The sequence below is a fragment of the Brassica rapa genome, chromosome A10 (genome assembly GCF_000309985.2).
Source record: "Brassica rapa cultivar Chiifu-401-42 chromosome A10, CAAS_Brap_v3.01, whole genome shotgun sequence".
Lineage (NCBI taxonomy): Eukaryota > Viridiplantae > Streptophyta > Magnoliopsida > Brassicales > Brassicaceae > Brassica > Brassica rapa.
In genome coordinates, this window is record NC_024804.2 from 20,433,999 (window position 1) to 20,452,941 (window position 18,943).

General features: G+C 37.4%; 4 protein-coding genes across 4 annotated transcripts; 2 read left to right on the forward strand and 2 right to left on the reverse strand.

The window, feature by feature from the left end:
* Positions 1–586: 586 nt before the first annotated feature.
* Positions 587–3,265, reverse strand: LOC103847444 (probable mediator of RNA polymerase II transcription subunit 37e). The gene is made up of 2 exons (XM_009124524.3): positions 2,888–3,265; positions 587–2,552 (listed from the first exon to the last, which is right to left on the reverse strand). Exons 1-2 carry the CDS (start codon positions 3,099–3,101, stop codon positions 826–828), a joined length of 1,941 nt encoding a protein of 646 aa, XP_009122772.2. The 5' UTR covers positions 3,102–3,265; the 3' UTR covers positions 587–825.
* Positions 3,266–5,457: 2,192 nt separating this feature from the next.
* On the forward strand, positions 5,458–7,518 carry LOC103847445 (dolichyl-diphosphooligosaccharide--protein glycosyltransferase subunit 4C-like). The gene has a single exon (XM_033281701.1). It carries the CDS (start codon positions 6,207–6,209, stop codon positions 6,321–6,323), a length of 117 nt encoding a protein of 38 aa, XP_033137592.1. The 5' UTR covers positions 5,458–6,206; the 3' UTR covers positions 6,324–7,518.
* Positions 7,519–11,724: 4,206 nt separating this feature from the next.
* Positions 11,725–14,259, forward strand: LOC103847447 (probable mediator of RNA polymerase II transcription subunit 37e). The gene is made up of 2 exons (XM_009124526.3): positions 11,725–12,029; positions 12,358–14,259. The coding sequence occupies exons 1-2, from the start codon at positions 11,816–11,818 to the stop codon at positions 14,082–14,084; spliced, it is 1,941 nt and encodes a 646-aa protein (XP_009122774.3). The 5' UTR covers positions 11,725–11,815; the 3' UTR covers positions 14,085–14,259.
* A 652-nt stretch (positions 14,260–14,911) lies between these two features.
* LOC103847448 lies at positions 14,912–17,232 on the reverse strand. Its single transcript, XM_009124528.3, has one exon. The coding sequence runs from the start codon at positions 16,643–16,645 to the stop codon at positions 15,098–15,100; it is 1,548 nt and encodes a 515-aa protein (XP_009122776.1). The 5' UTR covers positions 16,646–17,232; the 3' UTR covers positions 14,912–15,097.
* Between the last annotated feature and the right edge of the window lie 1,711 nt (positions 17,233–18,943).

Sequence of the window (18,943 nt, forward strand, 5' to 3'; positions counted from 1 at the left end):
AAAGAAACATGATAATATGATATTTGTAAGCTAAAAAAAGACAATGAGTCACTGATTTGATGTTCTGTTTAAGACAGGGATTCTGGTTGTCAGTCGCATGTAAAGAAAATAAGAAGTACAAAAGCATGGGATTTTGTAGCGTTTCTCGGCTCAAATTCTAACGCGTACATTGAAGCGCGTGTAGTGTCTAAAACGAATCTCACCGTCACCGTTATCTTTGTCCCCTAATGGTCCGTGCACATCAAAGGCCTTTTGCTCTCTCCCAAGTGCCTATGCTATGGGCCGGGCCTGCCAATCGGTTAAGAAAACCGGGTCGTTACAAGCGCGTTCTCAGGCTTGTCACTGAAAGCCCACATGTACATGTTCTCCATATCATGCACTTTATTTTATACGAAGCCTTTCGTCATATATAGTCTGCTGGTAAGGACTAAACAAAGGACTTTGTTTACTTCATAGTTTCACATTGACAAAGCCGTGTTTGCATTGTAAAAAAGCTGATGCAAAATGTCTTTTTTGGCATTAATTTTTTCTTCTTATAACATTGCAGAAAATACTCTATTAATGTCTACACTACATTTCAATATCGCGAAAACAACAGCTATTATAAGCTCTTAGCGGAAGAAAACTAGCTAAATGCACACCAAGATAGGAAAAGCCAAAACGTTTACTTATCCGTCATCATAGCTGGACAGAACATCCAGAGTTCGAAAAAGTTCAAAAAATTATAACAAAACGGGCCTTTCAAAAAGGCGCAACATTCAAAAGTTCTTAGGAAATCGAAAATAAGCAGGGAGAGAGATAAGAGAGACGTCAAGAATCAACAGATTAGTCGACCTCCTCGATCTTAGGGCCAGCACCGCCGGAGGCAGGAGGAGCATCATCGTCCATACCTGCAGCTTCACCGCCAGCTCCTTGGTACATCTTGGCAATGATTGGGTTGCAGATGCTCTCCAACTCCTTCATCTTGTCTTCGAACTCATCAGCCTCACCCAGCTGGTTATTCTCCAGCCACTGAATCGCCTGCTCAATAGACTCCTCGATCTTCTTCTTGTCTGCAGCCGGTAGCTTCTCACCAATCTTCTCGTCCTGGATGGTGTTCCTCATGTTGTAAGCGTAGTTCTCGAGAGCGTTCTTGGCTTCCACCTTCTTCTTGTGCTCCTCGTCCTCCGACTTGTACTTCTCAGCCTCTTGAACCATCTTCTCAATATCGTCCTTGGACAAACGACCCTTGTCGTTGGTGATGGTGATCTTGTTCTTCTGTCCGGTGGTCTTGTCCTCAGCAGAGACGTTGAGGATACCGTTGGCGTCAATGTCGAAGCAGACAGTGATTTGGGGGACACCACGTGGAGCTGGAGGGATTCCGGAGAGCTCAAACTTTCCTAAGAGGTTGTTGTCCTTGGTCCTGGCTCTCTCCCCTTCAAACACCTGGATCAACACACCAGGTTGGTTGTCGGAGTAGGTCGAGAACACTTGCTCCTTCTTGGTCGGAATGGTTGTGTTTCTTGCGATCAAAGTGGTCATGACACCACCGGCGGTCTCAAGACCGAGTGAGAGAGGAGTGACATCGAGCAAGAGAAGATCTTGGACCTTCTCGTTTCCTTCACCACTGAGAATAGCTCCCTGGACGGCAGCACCGTAAGCAACGGCCTCGTCGGGGTTGATAGACTTGCACAGCTCCTTGCCGTTGAAGAAGTCCTGAAGCAATTGCTGAACCTTGGGAATACGGGTGGAGCCACCGACAAGGACAACATCGTGAACGGTGCTCTTGTCCATCTTAGCATCACGGAGACACTTCTCCACTGGCTCCATACACTTCCTAAAGAGATCCATGTTGAGCTCCTCGAACCTAGCACGGGTGAGTGCAGAGTAGAAATCGATACCCTCAAAGAGAGAGTCAATCTCGATGGTGGTCTGAGCAGTGGAGGAAAGAGTCCTCTTCGCTCTCTCACAGGCCGTCCTCAACCTCCTAAGAGCTCTCGGGTTTCCGGTAATGTCCTTCTTGCTCTTCCTCTTAAACTCCTGAACGAAGTGGTTCACCATTCTGTTGTCGAAGTCCTCACCACCAAGATGAGTGTCTCCAGCAGTCGCCTTAACCTCAAAGATACCTTCCTCAATAGTGAGAAGGGAGACATCAAAAGTACCACCACCAAGATCAAAGATCAACACGTTCTTCTCTCCAACGCTGGTCGCCTTCTTGTCAAGACCGTAGGCAATAGCAGCAGCGGTGGGCTCGTTGATGATACGCATAACGTTCAAACCGGCAATCACACCAGCGTCCTTAGTAGCCTGACGCTGAGAGTCGTTGAAGTAGGCAGGGACAGTGACGACGGCGTTCTTGATGGTGACGCCGAGGTAAGCCTCAGCAATCTCACGCATCTTAATGAGAACCATGGAGGAAATCTCCTCGGCGGCGAACTGCTTCTCCTCGCCCTTGTAGTTGACGACGATCATTGGCTTCTCGGCAGGTCCGGCGATGATCTTGAATGGCCACAACTTCATATCGCTCTGTACAGAGCTGTCGCTGAAACGACGACCGATCAACCTCTTAGCATCTGCCACGTACACACAAAATCAATCAATAAACGCATCTCAGAAGCAGTTACAAGCTCAATCAAACGAAAACGAGCAAAATAAATTCGAATAATTAAATAGGATTCAACACTCTACCAAATTTTGATTTATGGATAGAACCAATAGATCTAACAAAGTTTAATTAGCTCAAAAGCAATCAATAAACGCATCTCAAAAGCACAAGCTCAATCGAACGAAAACGAGCAAATCAAATTCGAATCAACACTCTATCATGAGATCTACTAATAGAATCCTAGATCTAACATACCAAAACCTCAGATCTAAATTCAAATCAGGAAGAAGATGAGATACGTACCGAAGACGGTGTTGATAGGGTTCATGGCGACCTGGTTCTTAGCGGCATCACCGATGAGCCTCTCGGAGTCAGTGAAAGCGACGTAAGAAGGCGTGGTCCTGTTACCTTGATCATTAGCGATGATCTCAACGCGGTCGTGTTGCCACACTCCGACGCAGGAGTACGTAGTACCGAGATCGATACCGATCGCTGGACCTTCTCCTTTACCAGACATTCTAATAATCGGAAAGAATGAGCTACAGAGAAGGAAGAGGGCGGCTAGGTTTTGAGTTTCGTAAATTGGTAAGCAACTAGGAAGAAGTGATTTGTTTATATAGACTTTAGCGCGGGGCTTGGGTTTGATTGGACGGTCACGAATTAACTGAAATCAGATCTAGGGCGCCAGGCTGTTTAAAAAGGGTTCGAGAATGTTCGATGGCTGTGAGGTTAAAACCCTAGTTGGCAACTTGTTTTACCTAATGGGCCGAGCTAGCTTTACTTATTGGTTTTAGTGTTGGCAGAATGGGCCGAGCTAGCTTTACTTGTAGGTTTTAGTGTTGGGGAGTGTTATTTTTTTCTCTTCTCCACGAACAAGTGAGTATTTATTCAATGTTCATCCTAAATTTGAGGATTGTAATTTTCCTTATTTGAAAAACTCAGCAAATGTTTATTTTCTTTTTTATTGACCCAAATAAAATCTACTTTTTCCATTTGTTTTAAAATTTACCCAAATTTACAAATCAATTTTTGAAAATAAATGCAAAGTATCTGCATAATGGTTAAATTTTGATTTTTTTAATACTTACAATGAACTACACAACATGATCACAATTGCCATATGATTACAGAAAGAAGCTTCACTCTTTCATCAAACTACATTCATCTAAACCCAATTGAAATACATCAAGCATTGGTGCAGGTACATTATCTTAGCAAACAAACGACACACTACTCTATTAAATAGAGTCCTATTTGAATTTAATAGCATATTTTTTAAATTGGAATGAAAGAACAGGTTGTGATATAATATAACAAAACTAATATATACAATTTGATATGGTAATATATATTTATATTAAACCATGGATTTTTGGTAAAAATTTAAGTAACAATTAATAAAAAAAAATATCTGAACAAAAAAAAACAAAAAAAATAAATGAATTATCAAGAGAAACAATTGAACTTATTAGAATCACCTAATAGATAGATTGGTTATTGTTGCTCCACGTTTTGAAACCTATAGGTGAAGAATCATAACAATTCCAAAAATTAAAACTCAAAAATCAAAAAATATTTTGACCAATTATAGGAGTGTTGACCTTTATTTTTTTTTATGAAGACCCACATACCTAGTAATTAATAATATAATAATTAACATCGACTTCTCTTCTTAAACCATACATATTTTAACCCAAAATCTATTAATAAAACAAACAAACGTGTTATTCTGCGATGGTAATATTCCTAAGAAATATAGCATGCTATAAAACATATTTCAACAATATCATTCTATATAGTTTTAGATAGATTTTTATGTATTCGAAATTCAAAATCTATTTTAAAAATATAGAACATGTCACTGAAACAAATATATCCCTAAATCTATGTATTTTTAATTTTAATTTACCAGCTTCCATTGATACCAAATTTTAAATTTATGCTATAATAGCGGGTTAGAATGAATATTCGGTAATTTTGATAATAACTTCTATTTTCGGAATTTTGTGGTTCTAAACATCGAAACCAAATTAAAACTACTATTATGTAATTAATACACAACAAACATCATATATTATAAATATATATTCATAACTATAAATAATAAAAAATAATCCTTGCAATCCCACAGACACTATAAATAAAGTATAACTAGGTGTTTTCCTACACCATGCGTAGAAATAAAGCTTTAAAATTATATTTATAAATAACTTATTGTTAATTTTTGGTTTTATTATTTGCGTACAATATTTTAATTCTATGTAAAAATTAAGAAAAAATAAATATTTTTATTTACATCTATACTTAAAAATATATATATCTTGGAAATATTTTTATTTATTTATTTTGGTTAATATATATTAAATACAATTCTATAAAATTAAGGGAAAGTTTTGTTATGATAATTAATAAAACATAAAATAAATAATGTTTCTAAAATTTGTAAATATTAAAAAGATAATCATAATTTGATTAGAATTTTTTTTTTTGAAAATTCATAAATGTTTGAAGATTTGTTTTGATAATAAAAATTATAAAATCATTTAATAAATAAATAACATTTTCGAAAATTATTATATATTACTATATTTCTAACTTTACTATTATTGTTATATTAATGGTGACTTATGTCCATATCATAATTAGTCCAAATCATGTGATGTTTATTAGTATGTCATGTCATAATTTTGCTTTTAAAATTAATGTGGTGATGACATGCATCAAAATCACTTGGTAAATAATGTATAGGAGATTGCAAAATTAGATGAACCAAACCAAAATAACAAAATAACAAAACTCAAATTCATAAACAACCGAACTATTATTATTTCTTAAACCAAAATCAAAACCTGTAACCAAACCGGAACTAAACCGAAAACTAAAACAATCATCAAATATTCATAAAATATTAATTTTAAAACATAAATTATAAATACAAATATAAGTAATCCCGCGCAACAGTGCGGGTCTGAATCTAGTTTTGGTTAAAATGAAGAAAATCCTAACACAATAAACAACTAAATTTGTTACATAATCAAATAAACGACACATTTTGGTTAAAATGAAGAAAATACAAACTATTTAAATCTGACACACTTTATCTAAATAGTACCACAACGACAAACTGATTTGGGCTAATTATGGCAAAAAAAATTGTGGTTCGGTGAGAAAATTTTGCCAAAACCCATAAAATACATCTATCTAAAGTTGAAAATCCGATGGAAAGAAAGTAACAACTCCATGTTCAAAACTTGACCGTTGTGATTATTACGCAGACACACAGGTATAAGAAACAAGTAACAAGTATAAGAATATCAAGATATATACGAAACACATAACGAGTATAAGAAGAGTAATGAGTATTTGTGTCCAATCATAAATGCAATTATAAAAAAAAACAAAAAAACATATATATTTTGTATTTGTTCTTACGCATGAATCTATTTCCTGCGGTAGAGATCTGATGAAATTCAATTAATTTCGTTTTCTTTTCTTGGCGTGATCTAAGGTTGATGTATTCATTACGCAACACCTTTGGTCGATCTGGATTATGTGCTCTCCTTCTCGTCTAGTGTAGTAGAGTTCATGTGTGATTTTCATTTTCTGATTGTTGATCGTTGTAATGTTACAAATGTTTGATGATCAGGACCTCGGATTATTTGCCAATTTTCTCGGCATTTTCATCTTCATTTTGGTCATTGCTTACCATTTTGTGGTGGCCGACACAAAATTTGAATGAGGTTTTTGTATTTTAGTTTCTTACTACAAAATAATTATTTATGTGTCGGAATCAAACATGTCTTTAGCATTCCATAGAGTCGACATGTTTCGCCAGTAATGTATCTTTCACAATGTATTTTTTTTATTATGAACAATAGATAAAGACTTTTCATCATTCAAATTTTTATCATGCGAGTTACTTGTTTTAGCTATCATACAGCTTTCTGTACATGCACATTGTCTTTTCTCTGCCTTAGTCGCTTGTACCACAGTTCCAACTAGTTGTTGAGACTTCATGGTATGAGTCAGCTTAGATTTTGATGCTTGTGAGTAACCACACACTTGACCTTATGAATTGTTATATCTAAAGTTAGTTTCTTCACATTGCCATGATAATTATCCTGTTTACAGATTTATTTGTTCCACATTAGCATAAGTTTTTCTTTTTGCATGATGTTATGTGCTACATACGCAGCATTAGCCTTTGTTTTGTGGTACTCATTTTCTATTGACGTCAATCTTCCAAAGATCAGTTTCATTCTTGAACCTCTCCGCATCTTCCTGGTTGTTGCTAGATTATGTACCTGCACCAATTCTAACTGTACTTCAGTGTGAAGCTTCTTTTTGTAAGCGTGTTAGTTGTGATCATGATGGGTAGCTCTTTGTATGTTACTATAATATGGGATGGGTTTTTGAAGTAATCCAAAGATAGGGACAAAGAACTCAAAGGCTGATTGTTGTGTGGGATAAATAGCTTGTAGGCTCTGTCTCACCTTATGTATTGTTTTGACTTTTGTTAAATACAAATAATCAGGGAGAGTTTGTGGGTGTAAATCTTTGTATAAAGCATGTATACTGCAACAAAATCTCCAATACACATTCTTGCAGTGTCAAGTGCCAAATTCTTTGTTTGCCACATATATAAAGCGTCAGTTACTAATGTTTTTAGCTACTATGTGATTAGAGAAGAAAAATAGCACATCGGCATATAAGCTCACCTCTGAAAGTGGACCAACACAGTGAAAAGAAAAGTAATGGCTGATGCAAAAAAATCCAAATTAAACCATTCTACATAAGTATGGTTTGTTAAAGGAGAAACCTATCTTTACTGCAAAATTAGGTTGATCAACACAAACATATACTTCGTATTTATTTTGGAAAGATTGTTATGTAAATTTTAAAACAAATGGAAAAATACATTTTATTTGGGTCAAGAAAAAGAAAATAAACATTTGCTGGTTTTTCAAATAAGGAAAATTACAATCCGCATATTTAGGAAGAACATTGAATAATATACCAGTTGTTCGTGGAGAACTATAACGTATAGCTAGCTCGGCCCATTATCCCAACACTATCACCCATCCTACTATATAAAAGAGACTAATTTAAAACTCAATTAGAGGTGCCATGTAAGATGAAATATTCTCATCCAATCATTCCTCCACGTCATTACGAATTTAATTGTTCAAAAAATTTCTTTATTGTTGTTGTGTCGCCTCGATTATCGTCTGAGGAACCCTCAACGTTTTGTTTTCCATGACGCCATAGATGTTAATGATCGGAAGCAATCAAAGCAGCCCACTACTTGGTCACCCTCACGAAACCCTCGAACAATCTAATCGTTTGACATTCTTCTTCACAACCTCTATTTCTCTTAAAATTTGTCCGATTCAAGCTCTCAAGTCTCAACTGCCTCTCGCCAGCCGCCATTGCTATTAGGTTCACGGAAGTCCACCTTCGTTGATATTCTAAACGGACACTACCAAAGATGAACACTGAACATCGTGGAGGTTTTAGAGGTCAGAACATGGTTTCAAATCGGAAACACATTCACCGAAGATAAAAGTCACCCCCTCACAAGCAGTTTGTATATTGGCATCGAGTAATCTCCACACAGGTTCTTTCTTATAAAGTTACAACTGGGATCAGATGTTTAAAATAGTTTCAGTCTTTATTTGTGTTTTGGTTTCCGCAAGATATGACGACGGAGATTCAGAATTTCTTCTCACATTTTTGGACAAGACCAACATTAAAAGCCGGTAAAAATGCCTCTTTTGGTCGCTTTTCCACATATCAGTAAATCTATTGCTTTTTAAGTTTTTGATTTTAATAGATCCATGGGCATGATGAGTTGAAAGCGATACATGTAGGACCATAGCTACGCTACCAAGGGGTCACACTAAAATAATGAGAAGTCCTGCTCTTTCTCTATCAAACAATCCTCTATTTTCTACCAGGTGCTTCTTACATTACTACTATTGTTTATTTCTTTTGCAAATACTGAACACAATATGTGAGCTACTATATTTATTGTATAAGATTTCTACTCATGTGCTCAAGCTTCTTCTTTTTCTCTCTTCTATTTGGTTTTTGTATATTTTTCAGTGCATTGGATGAAGTGGTTTATTTTTGTAAGCTTCAGTCTAATAGGTATGTGAGTATGTCTGCCTTAAATTTCCATGGTTTACTTATTTTTGTATCCTTTCTGATTTCTATATACTTAGTTAATTGTGTAGAAATAGTTTATGATGGTTATGGGATGAAAGAGTTCCTTGATTTCAAAAGTCTATGAAGTTAATATGTATTTCTGTTGGACATCATTTTCATCTATACCAAGATAAGTCCGTTAAATGCAGTGTCCATTAAATTTACCGATAATCTGCTATATGTATTTCCATGACACCTTAAAAGATAGTTTTCTACAATGTTCGCTACTGGAAAATTATGAGTCTCATGAACCCATATGGCCCTATCTTATCCAGTCTCTTATTTCATGCACCTTTGAGCATATTTCATTGATTTAGACAGTTATTGGGCAGGATAGATCATAAGAGATGGGCAGAAGCTATAGCTTAGAATCTACACAAAAGTTATCTTCTCGCTTTCTATACAGCAGATGAAGGTCAAGCTCAGATATCAGCCTTACATCTAATCGAAGCTCGAGAGGTAAAATTGTATTTGAAAAGCTGTTAGGCACTTTAGCGTTTACCTTAATAATTGTTGACTGTAAATTGTGAATGGAATGTGTGTTCAGTTCTTTGCCATCAAAACTATTGCTTCAAAATCTGAGATTAAAAAGCGTATCTACCTTTTCCTGTTTGGATTCTAATTCAGGCAAGGAAAACTCCTCACGTAAGAACCCCCGAGATCTTCAAGCTGCAAATTTTTTTCAGGTGATGGTTAAGTGTTTATGTTCACATGCTACTGTTTCTTGGGGTTTAGTCTATTGTTTACTGGATCGCTAATGATGTAACAGCGTGCTCCTCTCTCGCATTATTTTCATATCTTCTTTTAATGAACTGTATTAGGCTAGGCTCACAAGGTTTTGAGCATACCGAAGTGAGCATCTAATGACAAATATGGCAAAGATGTTCAATAGTAAGTTTTTGTTCTCTTTTTTACAACATTTTTATATACCGTCTTAGTTGAGAATGTTGTGTTTGAATGCAAAGGTTGATCCTGCGGCTGTATTTGTATGCTTTTTGCAAGCATCGTCTGAAGAATGCGTTTGCAAGCTTGCACTTGCTTAGTCAGCATCCAACAAAGCTGATCTAGAATCACAAGAGCCCTAAATTAGAAAGCAAATGCTTCAGGACGATCAACGTATACTGTTTTAATTTCTATTTCTTCCTTATTAACGCTTCGATAATTTTCTATTTTTCTACATGTAAAATATGTATATGGGAATTGTGTGCAGAATCTGAAGAAACATACTCGCTGCTACATTGAAGAACAGTCTATATCTAATTGGAATGATCTCTACTCTTTTGAGAACAAAGTTTGGCACAAACAAGAATTAAACTTTGTGATGATTATTAGAAGATAAACAGTTTCTTTATTATTAATTATTCTAAGTGTCTATTGCTAAAAAGGGCTAAGTTTTATACCCTGAGATGTATAGGCCGCACCAACTCCAGAATGTCTTTTGATATAAAAACTTTTAGGGTTATTAATTCTTTTCAGATGTAACTGAGTGAAATGGGTTTGTTTCTTACGAACGTGGTCAAAGGTGGAACAACACGTGTTCTTTAAATGTTGAAAATCGAAGTTGCTTTTTATGAATTTGTCATCAAATGATCGCCAAGACTAGACGATCAAGTACACACGTCATCATCGATTTATTAAATCATATTTTCTGCAAGTAAACGTACAATGTTAGCGGGGCAACAAAAAAACCAAGGCATGGAAACAAAAAAATACTAAGGCATGATACACACTTACGATATAAAAAAAAGATGTTTATGATCTCAGAAGAGATTGAGCGATATAAAGAAATAAAACAAAAAAATTCAGGCTCAAACAACTAACCGAGGATGGTGATACCACCCTTCCCAATTCATCCAATCAACAAATTCAAAATATTATTCACCACATATCTTAAAACATAATAATGTTGTTTAAAAACAAACAAATACGACCACACATACAATAACTAGGTGCAATCGAAGATAAAGAACCCGCCCGTAGGGCGGGCCAACCCCTAGTAAGTATAAAGTATAGCTAACTCGCCCCATTAGATCAAACAAGTGGCCAACTTGTAACCAATGTTTTGAAACCCGACCCAGATTCGCGGTTGAACCGGTAAATCCGGTGATCCAAAATAAATTTGGTGGCTTTTATTAAAAACTAAATATTTAAAAATCCGCAAAAATTACTAAAACCAGAAATTCAATACCAGTTAAACCATTGGTTGAACCAAATAGATAATTTTTACATTTTTTAGTTTTAAAATATATTTTTATCATACATAATTACCAATTACACTATTTTATTTGTGATGTTTAGATTTAAGTGAATATTTCACTATGCCACCTAAAGAACATGAGATATGAGATGGACAAAAAAATCAAAATTGGTTAAGGTGATTTGGTGTTAGTTTATTTTTGTTATTGACAATTTATTAAAATGATGTTTTGCTTTTGGTTTATTTTGAATTTGAAATTTAATTTATTATTCACATTAGATATTTAAATTTAAATATTCTAACCTTTTTATATTTATTTAGTCTAAACTATTTTTTGATATTTTGTATGTCAAATAAAAATAAAATAGAAACTAAAGTTCAATATTTTTTAAATGATTTTTTAAACATAAAATATATACATATCCAAATTATTATTTTATATTTTAAAAAATATTCAAAAAATATTTAACGTAGTTTTTATATTTTTATTTTATAACTAATATCTTATTATATAATAAGATTAATTTATTTATTAATCTGCGGTCGATCCAATGATCCGTAAAATAGTCCGGTTTAATATTTGGGTCGAGTTTAAAAACATTGTAACAAACTAGGGTTTTACCTCACAGCCATAGAACATTCTCGAACTCTTTTAAACAGCCTGGCGCCCTAGATCTGAATTCATTCGTGGCCGCCCGATCAAACCCAAGCCCCGCGCTAAGGTCTATATAAACAAATCTCTTCTTCACAGTTGTTTACCAATTTACGAAACTCAAAACCTAGCCGCCCTCTTCCTTCTCTGTAGCTCATTCTTTCCGATTCTTATAATGTCTGGTAAAGGAGAAGGTCCAGCGATCGGTATCGACCTCGGTACGACGTACTCTTGCGTCGGAGTGTGGCAACACGACCGTGTTGAGATCATCGCTAATGATCAGGGTAACAGGACCACGCCTTCTTACGTCGCCTTCACTGACTCTGAGAGGCTCATCGGTGATGCCGCTAAGAACCAGGTCGCCATGAACCCAATCAACACCGTCTTCGGTACGTATCTCCTCTTATTCCTGGTTTGAATAGCTAGATCTGAGGTTTTGGTATGTTAGATCTAGGATTCTATTAGTAGATCTCATGATATAGTGTTGATTCGAATTTGATTTGCTCGTTTTCGTTCGATTTAGCTACTAAGTGCTTTTGAGATGCTTTTATTGATTGCTTTTGAGCTAATTAAACTTTGTTAGATCTATTGATTCTATCCATAAATCAAAATTTGGTAGAGTGTTGAATCCTATTTAATTATTCGAATTTGTTTTGCTATTGAGCTTGTAACTGCTTCTGAGATGCTTTATTGATTGATTTTGTGTGTACGTGGCAGATGCTAAGAGGTTGATCGGTCGTCGTTTTAGCGACAGCTCTGTACAGAGCGACATGAAGTTGTGGCCATTTAAGATCATCGCCGGACCCGCCGAGAAGCCAATGATCGTCGTCAACTACAAGGGCGAGGAGAAGCAGTTCGCCGCCGAGGAGATTTCCTCCATGGTTCTCATTAAGATGCGTGAGATTGCTGAGGCTTACCTTGGAGTCACCATCAAGAACGCCGTCGTCACTGTCCCTGCCTACTTCAACGACTCTCAGCGTCAGGCTACTAAGGACGCTGGTGTGATTGCCGGTTTGAACGTTATGCGTATCATCAACGAGCCCACCGCTGCTGCTATTGCTTACGGTCTTGACAAGAAGGCGACCAGCGTTGGAGAGAAGAACGTGTTGATCTTTGATCTCGGTGGTGGTACTTTTGATGTCTCCCTTCTTACTATTGAGGAAGGTATCTTTGAGGTTAAGGCCACTGCCGGAGACACACATCTCGGTGGTGAGGACTTCGACAACAGAATGGTGAACCACTTCGTTCAGGAGTTTAAGAGGAAGAGCAAGAAGGACATTACCGGAAACCCAAGAGCTCTTAGGAGGTTGAGGACGGCCTGTGAGAGAGCGAAGAGGACTCTTTCCTCCACTGCTCAGACCACCATCGAGATTGACTCTCTCTTTGAGGGGATTGATTTCTACTCTGCCCTCACCCGTGCTAGGTTCGAGGAGCTCAACATGGATCTCTTTAGGAAGTGTATGGAGCCAGTGGAGAAGTGTCTCCGTGATGCTAAGATGGACAAGAGCACCGTTCACGATGTTGTCCTTGTCGGTGGTTCCACCCGTATTCCCAAGGTTCAGCAATTGCTTCAGGACTTCTTCAACGGCAAGGAGCTGTGCAAGTCTATCAACCCTGACGAGGCCGTTGCTTACGGTGCTGCCGTCCAGGGAGCTATTCTCAGTGGTGAAGGAAACGAGAAGGTCCAAGATCTTCTCTTGCTCGATGTCACTCCTCTCTCACTCGGTCTTGAGACCGCCGGTGGTGTCATGACCACTTTGATCGCAAGAAACACGACAATTCCGACCAAGAAGGAGCAAGTGTTCTCGACCTACTCAGACAACCAACCTGGTGTGTTGATCCAGGTGTTTGAAGGGGAGAGAGCCAGGACCAAGGACAACAACCTCTTAGGAAAGTTTGAGCTCTCTGGAATCCCTCCAGCTCCACGTGGTGTCCCCCAAATCACTGTCTGCTTCGACATTGACGCCAACGGTATCCTCAACGTCTCTGCTGAGGACAAGACCACCGGACAGAAGAACAAGATCACCATCACCAACGACAAGGGTCGTTTATCCAAGGACGATATTGAGAAGATGGTCCAGGAGGCTGAGAAGTACAAGTCGGAGGACGAGGAGCACAAGAAGAAGGTGGAAGCCAAGAACGCTCTCGAGAACTACGCGTACAACATGAGGAACACCATCCAGGACGAGAAGATTGGTGAGAAGCTACCGGCTGCAGACAAGAAGAAGATCGAGGAGTCCATTGAGCAGGCGATTCAGTGGTTGGAGAATAACCAGTTGGGTGAGGCTGATGAGTTCGAAGACAAGATGAAGGAGTTGGAGAGCATCTGCAACCCAATCATTGCCAAGATGTACCAAGGAGCTGGCGGTGAAGCTGCAGGGATGGACGATGATGCTCCTCCTGCCTCAGGCGGTGCTGGCCCTAAGATCGAGGAGGTCGACTAATCTGTTGATTCTTGACGTCTCTCTCTATCTATTTTACTCTTTATTTCGATCTCTTAAGAACTTTTCGTATGTTTGGCCTTTATGATAGGTCCGTTTTGCTATTATGTTTGTTACAACTTTTCTGAACTCTAGATTTTCTGTTCTGCTATGATGATGGATTATTTGGCTTTTCCTATTTTGGTGTTCATTTTTAGCTAGTCTCCTTCCGCTAAGAGCTTGATAACTGTTGTTTTCTCGACAGAGAAACGAAATGAAGCCATTAGAATATTTTTTGCAATGTTATTAGAGTAAAAAATGTAATGCCAGAAATTCATTTACCTTCTACAATGCAAACAGGTCATTGTTAGTGTGAGAAATCATGAGGCAAACAGTGTCCCTAAACTACAGTTACAATAAACTTGCTTAGAGAAGGAAAATTTAAACTTACAAACTTTTTTTTTTCGTTTAAACAATCTTCTTCCTCATTATTAGCTAGTTTTCTTCGTCTAAGGGATAACTGCTGTTCTCGCGATAGAGAAACGAAATGAAGACATAAGAGTAAAAAATGGAATGCCAAAAATTACATGTTGCATCAGGCTTGTACAATGCTAACAGTGCTTTGTCATGAAGTAAACAATATCCCTTGTTTGGGCCACCAGCAAACGATATAATGACGAACGGGCTTGCTATAAAATTAAGTGCATTAAACTATGGTTTACAATTTACAATAATAATAAATTTGCTCAGAGAATGAAAATTTTAAACTGAACTTATTTTCGTGTTAACAATCTTCTTTCTTTTCATGCCAAAAAAACAATTTTGCTTTTTCAAAAAATAAGGCTACTGACAATCATCAACAACTATAATCTTTTAAAATGGAAATATATAAACCATACATTAAAAAAAAAGTGACAAAATTACACTATGACGACCAAAAGAAAATTTGAAAATGTTACAGTCGGGATGGTAGGTGCTGACTGCTTTTGCTTATTTCCCCATAATGCTTTCTATTAAGTACATAAAAACATGTTTCATCATGTCAACTTAAGCTCGCCTGCTCCTCCGAGGTGGTGTTGTGGCCGTAGACAGACCCTAACCTCGTGTTCTTCCTCCACTCCTCCCCTCAACTTCGGCACCATAATCTCAAGAACCGGTCCCGTCCCATCAAAATACGCTTCAATGTTTGCTTCTTCCGGAATCCGATTAGGCAGCTGTATCTCCCTCATGAACTCCCCCGGAGGACAATGCTCAGCCGTCTGATCAACCAGCTTGAAAGTCCGCTCCCGCCTCTTCACCAAAGGAGCCCTCGACGTGCTCGATCCAGTCACCTTCACGATCCCGTTACTGATACTGTTCCTCCATGAGACCTTGACGCTGTTTAAATCCACAAATGGTAACGTTATCACGATCAGGTAAGCTTCTTCGTCTTGGTAGATGGTCTTGGCTGCAGTCGAAGGCCCGTGAACGTTCTTCATAACTCCAGTGAAGTCCTTTACCCAACCAGGAGGTGTCTCAACGTTGTTAACAGTCAAGCAGCATTCTTCTTCGCTGCTTCCCGGAGATAAAAACTCTTTTCTCTTCTTACTAACATTGCCTCCTCCTCCTCCTGGAGATTGATCTGATGAGTCACCATTACTGCTGAAAGAAGCGTTGTTTGTCAAATGCAATCCTGAACCGTTAAGTATTATCTTCTTAGCGTTGTTCAGCGCCGGTTTCGCCACGTGAGGCTGCCTCTCGAGCTCGAACTCCGTGTTGGGAAGGTTCCTCCAAGAACCGAAGTCACTAGCATCAGGAGGGATAGTGAACTTCAAATCTCTACCCGTCAGCTCCATCCACCTCTTCTTATCTTCTTCACTGACGCACAAAAGACTCGGAGAAGGCACGAACTCGATCCCGTGGAGACACTGAGGGTTCGAGAGTCCTCTGTAGTGCTTCCTCTGCATCCTGTGAGACCTAACAAACCCTTTCTCCGCGCTGAATGGAAACGGACGCTCGCCTTGACGCGAGTGCCCGTTCATATAGCTTCTCAGCTGCATTTTACCGAGGGCGTTCTCGGGCTTATCCTTGAAAGCCCACATGTACATGTTCTCCATATCATGCTGAACGAGGAACACATCGAGCTTGAGATCAGACTTATCAAACCCTGTAAAGCATCCCCCTCCTCCTCCTGCTCCACTACTAGTTTCTCTAACGACCTTAGACTTTGACTTCTCGTTCAGTGCCGGTCTGAAGTAGGAGGTGAAGAAGAACCAAGCTCCCCACATGCTATCTCCACGTTTCAAGCATTTCTTACTGACTTTACTCGGAGCCACCACGTTGAGGAACGTCTCCGTCTCGTAGACGTGCGAGCTAAGGCCAACGTCTAAGATATTATCGCAGGAGTCCAAGTTCCACGTGGGGGAGCTTCTTCCGACAGACAAGGGGAGGTTGATGTCGGGAGGGTTGTAAAGAGTGATCTGGTGGTGGTTAACATTGTTGATGTCGAGATCGAGGAGCTCTTCGTGAGAGGAGCCGCTGGAGTCCATGGATAAGAGCGTTGAAGGGTGGTGATTCTCCATCGACAATAGAATCGAGCCTTTCATTTCACAAAATCGAACCGAAGCTTGTTTTTTCTTTTTTAAATACAAAAAATGGAACTTTTTCAATCACCCAAATCCCAGATCTCCCAATTAGCCATTAAATTGAGATTTAAAAAGTGAAGAAGAAGACGCTAGAGGAAGACGATGTCCAACCCTAACCCTAGAATTTCCTGATAACCAACCCCAGAAAGCGGCGGGAAACTCCGACTCAGACCCATCCGTGAAATATACATTTCGAACTTCAAAGTTTTCACCTTTTTTCTTTCCAATTACATCAAACTAACACAGCAACAAAGCCTAATACGAATCAGAAGTAATCGACCCCAGAAGATACCTTGAGGAAGTAGAGATTGGCGGATTCCATATTCAAAATGGGTTTTTCAATCTCTTGGATTCAATATTTTCTTCCCCAGTGATTTTGATTCAACGAAAGAAAAGGTTATCTCTTGTCTGAAATGTTTGTTTATGTTTTTGTCTGAAATGTTTGGGGGGTGAGGATGAGAGAGAGAGAGAGAGGTGTTTATTATGTAAGGAGGAAGGGGGAAGGTTCGTGGGTGAGAGTGAATGTGAATAAGAAAGAGCTAAATGAGAAGCCGCCTGAACTAGATACTACCTCTTCTCCCCCACTCTCTTTCTTTATTTGTATTTTTTATATAGTTTCAAATATAAATATTATTTCTTTCCTTTTCCTCTCTCTACTTATTTTATGGGTGCTTATCGTGGTACATGTGCTTATCAAACAACTTTTATTTTCCCTTTTTCATTCTTTTAAATTTTGAAAAATATCGGTTTGTAAATTTCTAATTAAAGTTTTTTTGAAAATTATTATTACATTTGGATCAATGAAATTTCACAATCGATTTCTTCCTTTCTTCAACTGTATAACTATGTCCAAAAACTCTGGTTTTGTGCTTAGGGGTTGTTTAATTAAGCATGGTTGGTGCTTAATTTTAGATTATTACTAGTGGACACTACTATTTGCATTATTGTGTTGTGTCCCTGTGAGTATAACAACATGTTACTTTTAATAATCTGAAATTGGTTTATCCATTGTAATAGGATTATACGCATCATCAGTGTTGGTATCCTACCGCTTACGTATTTGATTAATTAATCCATGTTTTTGACTAGTTAAGTGTATTACATGTTATAAATAACACCCAATTAAAAGGCTTTCATAATAATTACGAAGATAACATATTTTAAGATGTCGTTCTCAAAAATATTAAAAATAAATAAGATGAGATATTGAGATGTGTTATCCTCGTAAGAAATGCATTTTGAGTCAGTTATGTTAGCATCATATGTATCGTGTTGATGTATTTTACCATGTCAGTATTACTAAAGAGAGTTTTTGGAAGAAAAAAAGAAAAAAATATGTCTATTTTATACAGATATAAAAAGTTAAAAGGTAGAAACATATATTAAATAAATTGAAATTTTAATAATTAAGTAAAGAAACCATCTGTGTAATCTTAGTCTCGTGGATGTAGAAACAAAAGCCTATCTTTTAAGGTTTATGATTTTAATTTAAGACTGTTTTGCTCTTTATCCTTGCATTGCATCTAATAATAATAATCATTAATCATAACAATGGACAGCAAACGCAAGTCGCCAATCATATTATACAATAATGTTTTGTTTATGAAAGTTCGGTTTATGAAGGGACACTTAATATATTTACTGCATTAGATAGGAACAAAAGTTGACAAACCAAAATAAAAAAGACTAAAAGTGTAATTAAAAACAGACTTATATTGAAACCCAAAAGAGAAGAAAGAATCAAACATGACTTTAAACTCAATAATTGAGATCTGAGAGGACATTGAAAGATGACCCCAAAAAGATAATGGGAGTTGCCACCTCTCATACCCCCAAACAACGACAGGCAAACAAACAGCAATCAAATGTTAAAATATACCACACTACTAGTATTAATCTATAATGAGTTGAATATGTTTATATTTCTGAGTATTGACAGCACACAATACATATCAATTTTTCTACAGTTTCTTCTCTTATTTATTCTTGTGATAGTACATTGTTCTGCGTAGAGATTCATTAAGGATAATGTATTGATTAATCTGGACCGGTCTGGTTGTGTTATGATACGTCATGTGTTTAATTCAGATCATATTGATAATCAATCTGGACCGATCTGGTGGTGTTATGATATATGTCATCTGTTTTAGGATAAAGCTCTGTTCTAAAAGTCTCAGTTTCATATGAACTATGACTAGATCATAAAACACAGTAACACATGTTGTAAAATTGTTTTTTTTTGGGATGAATCAGTTTAAC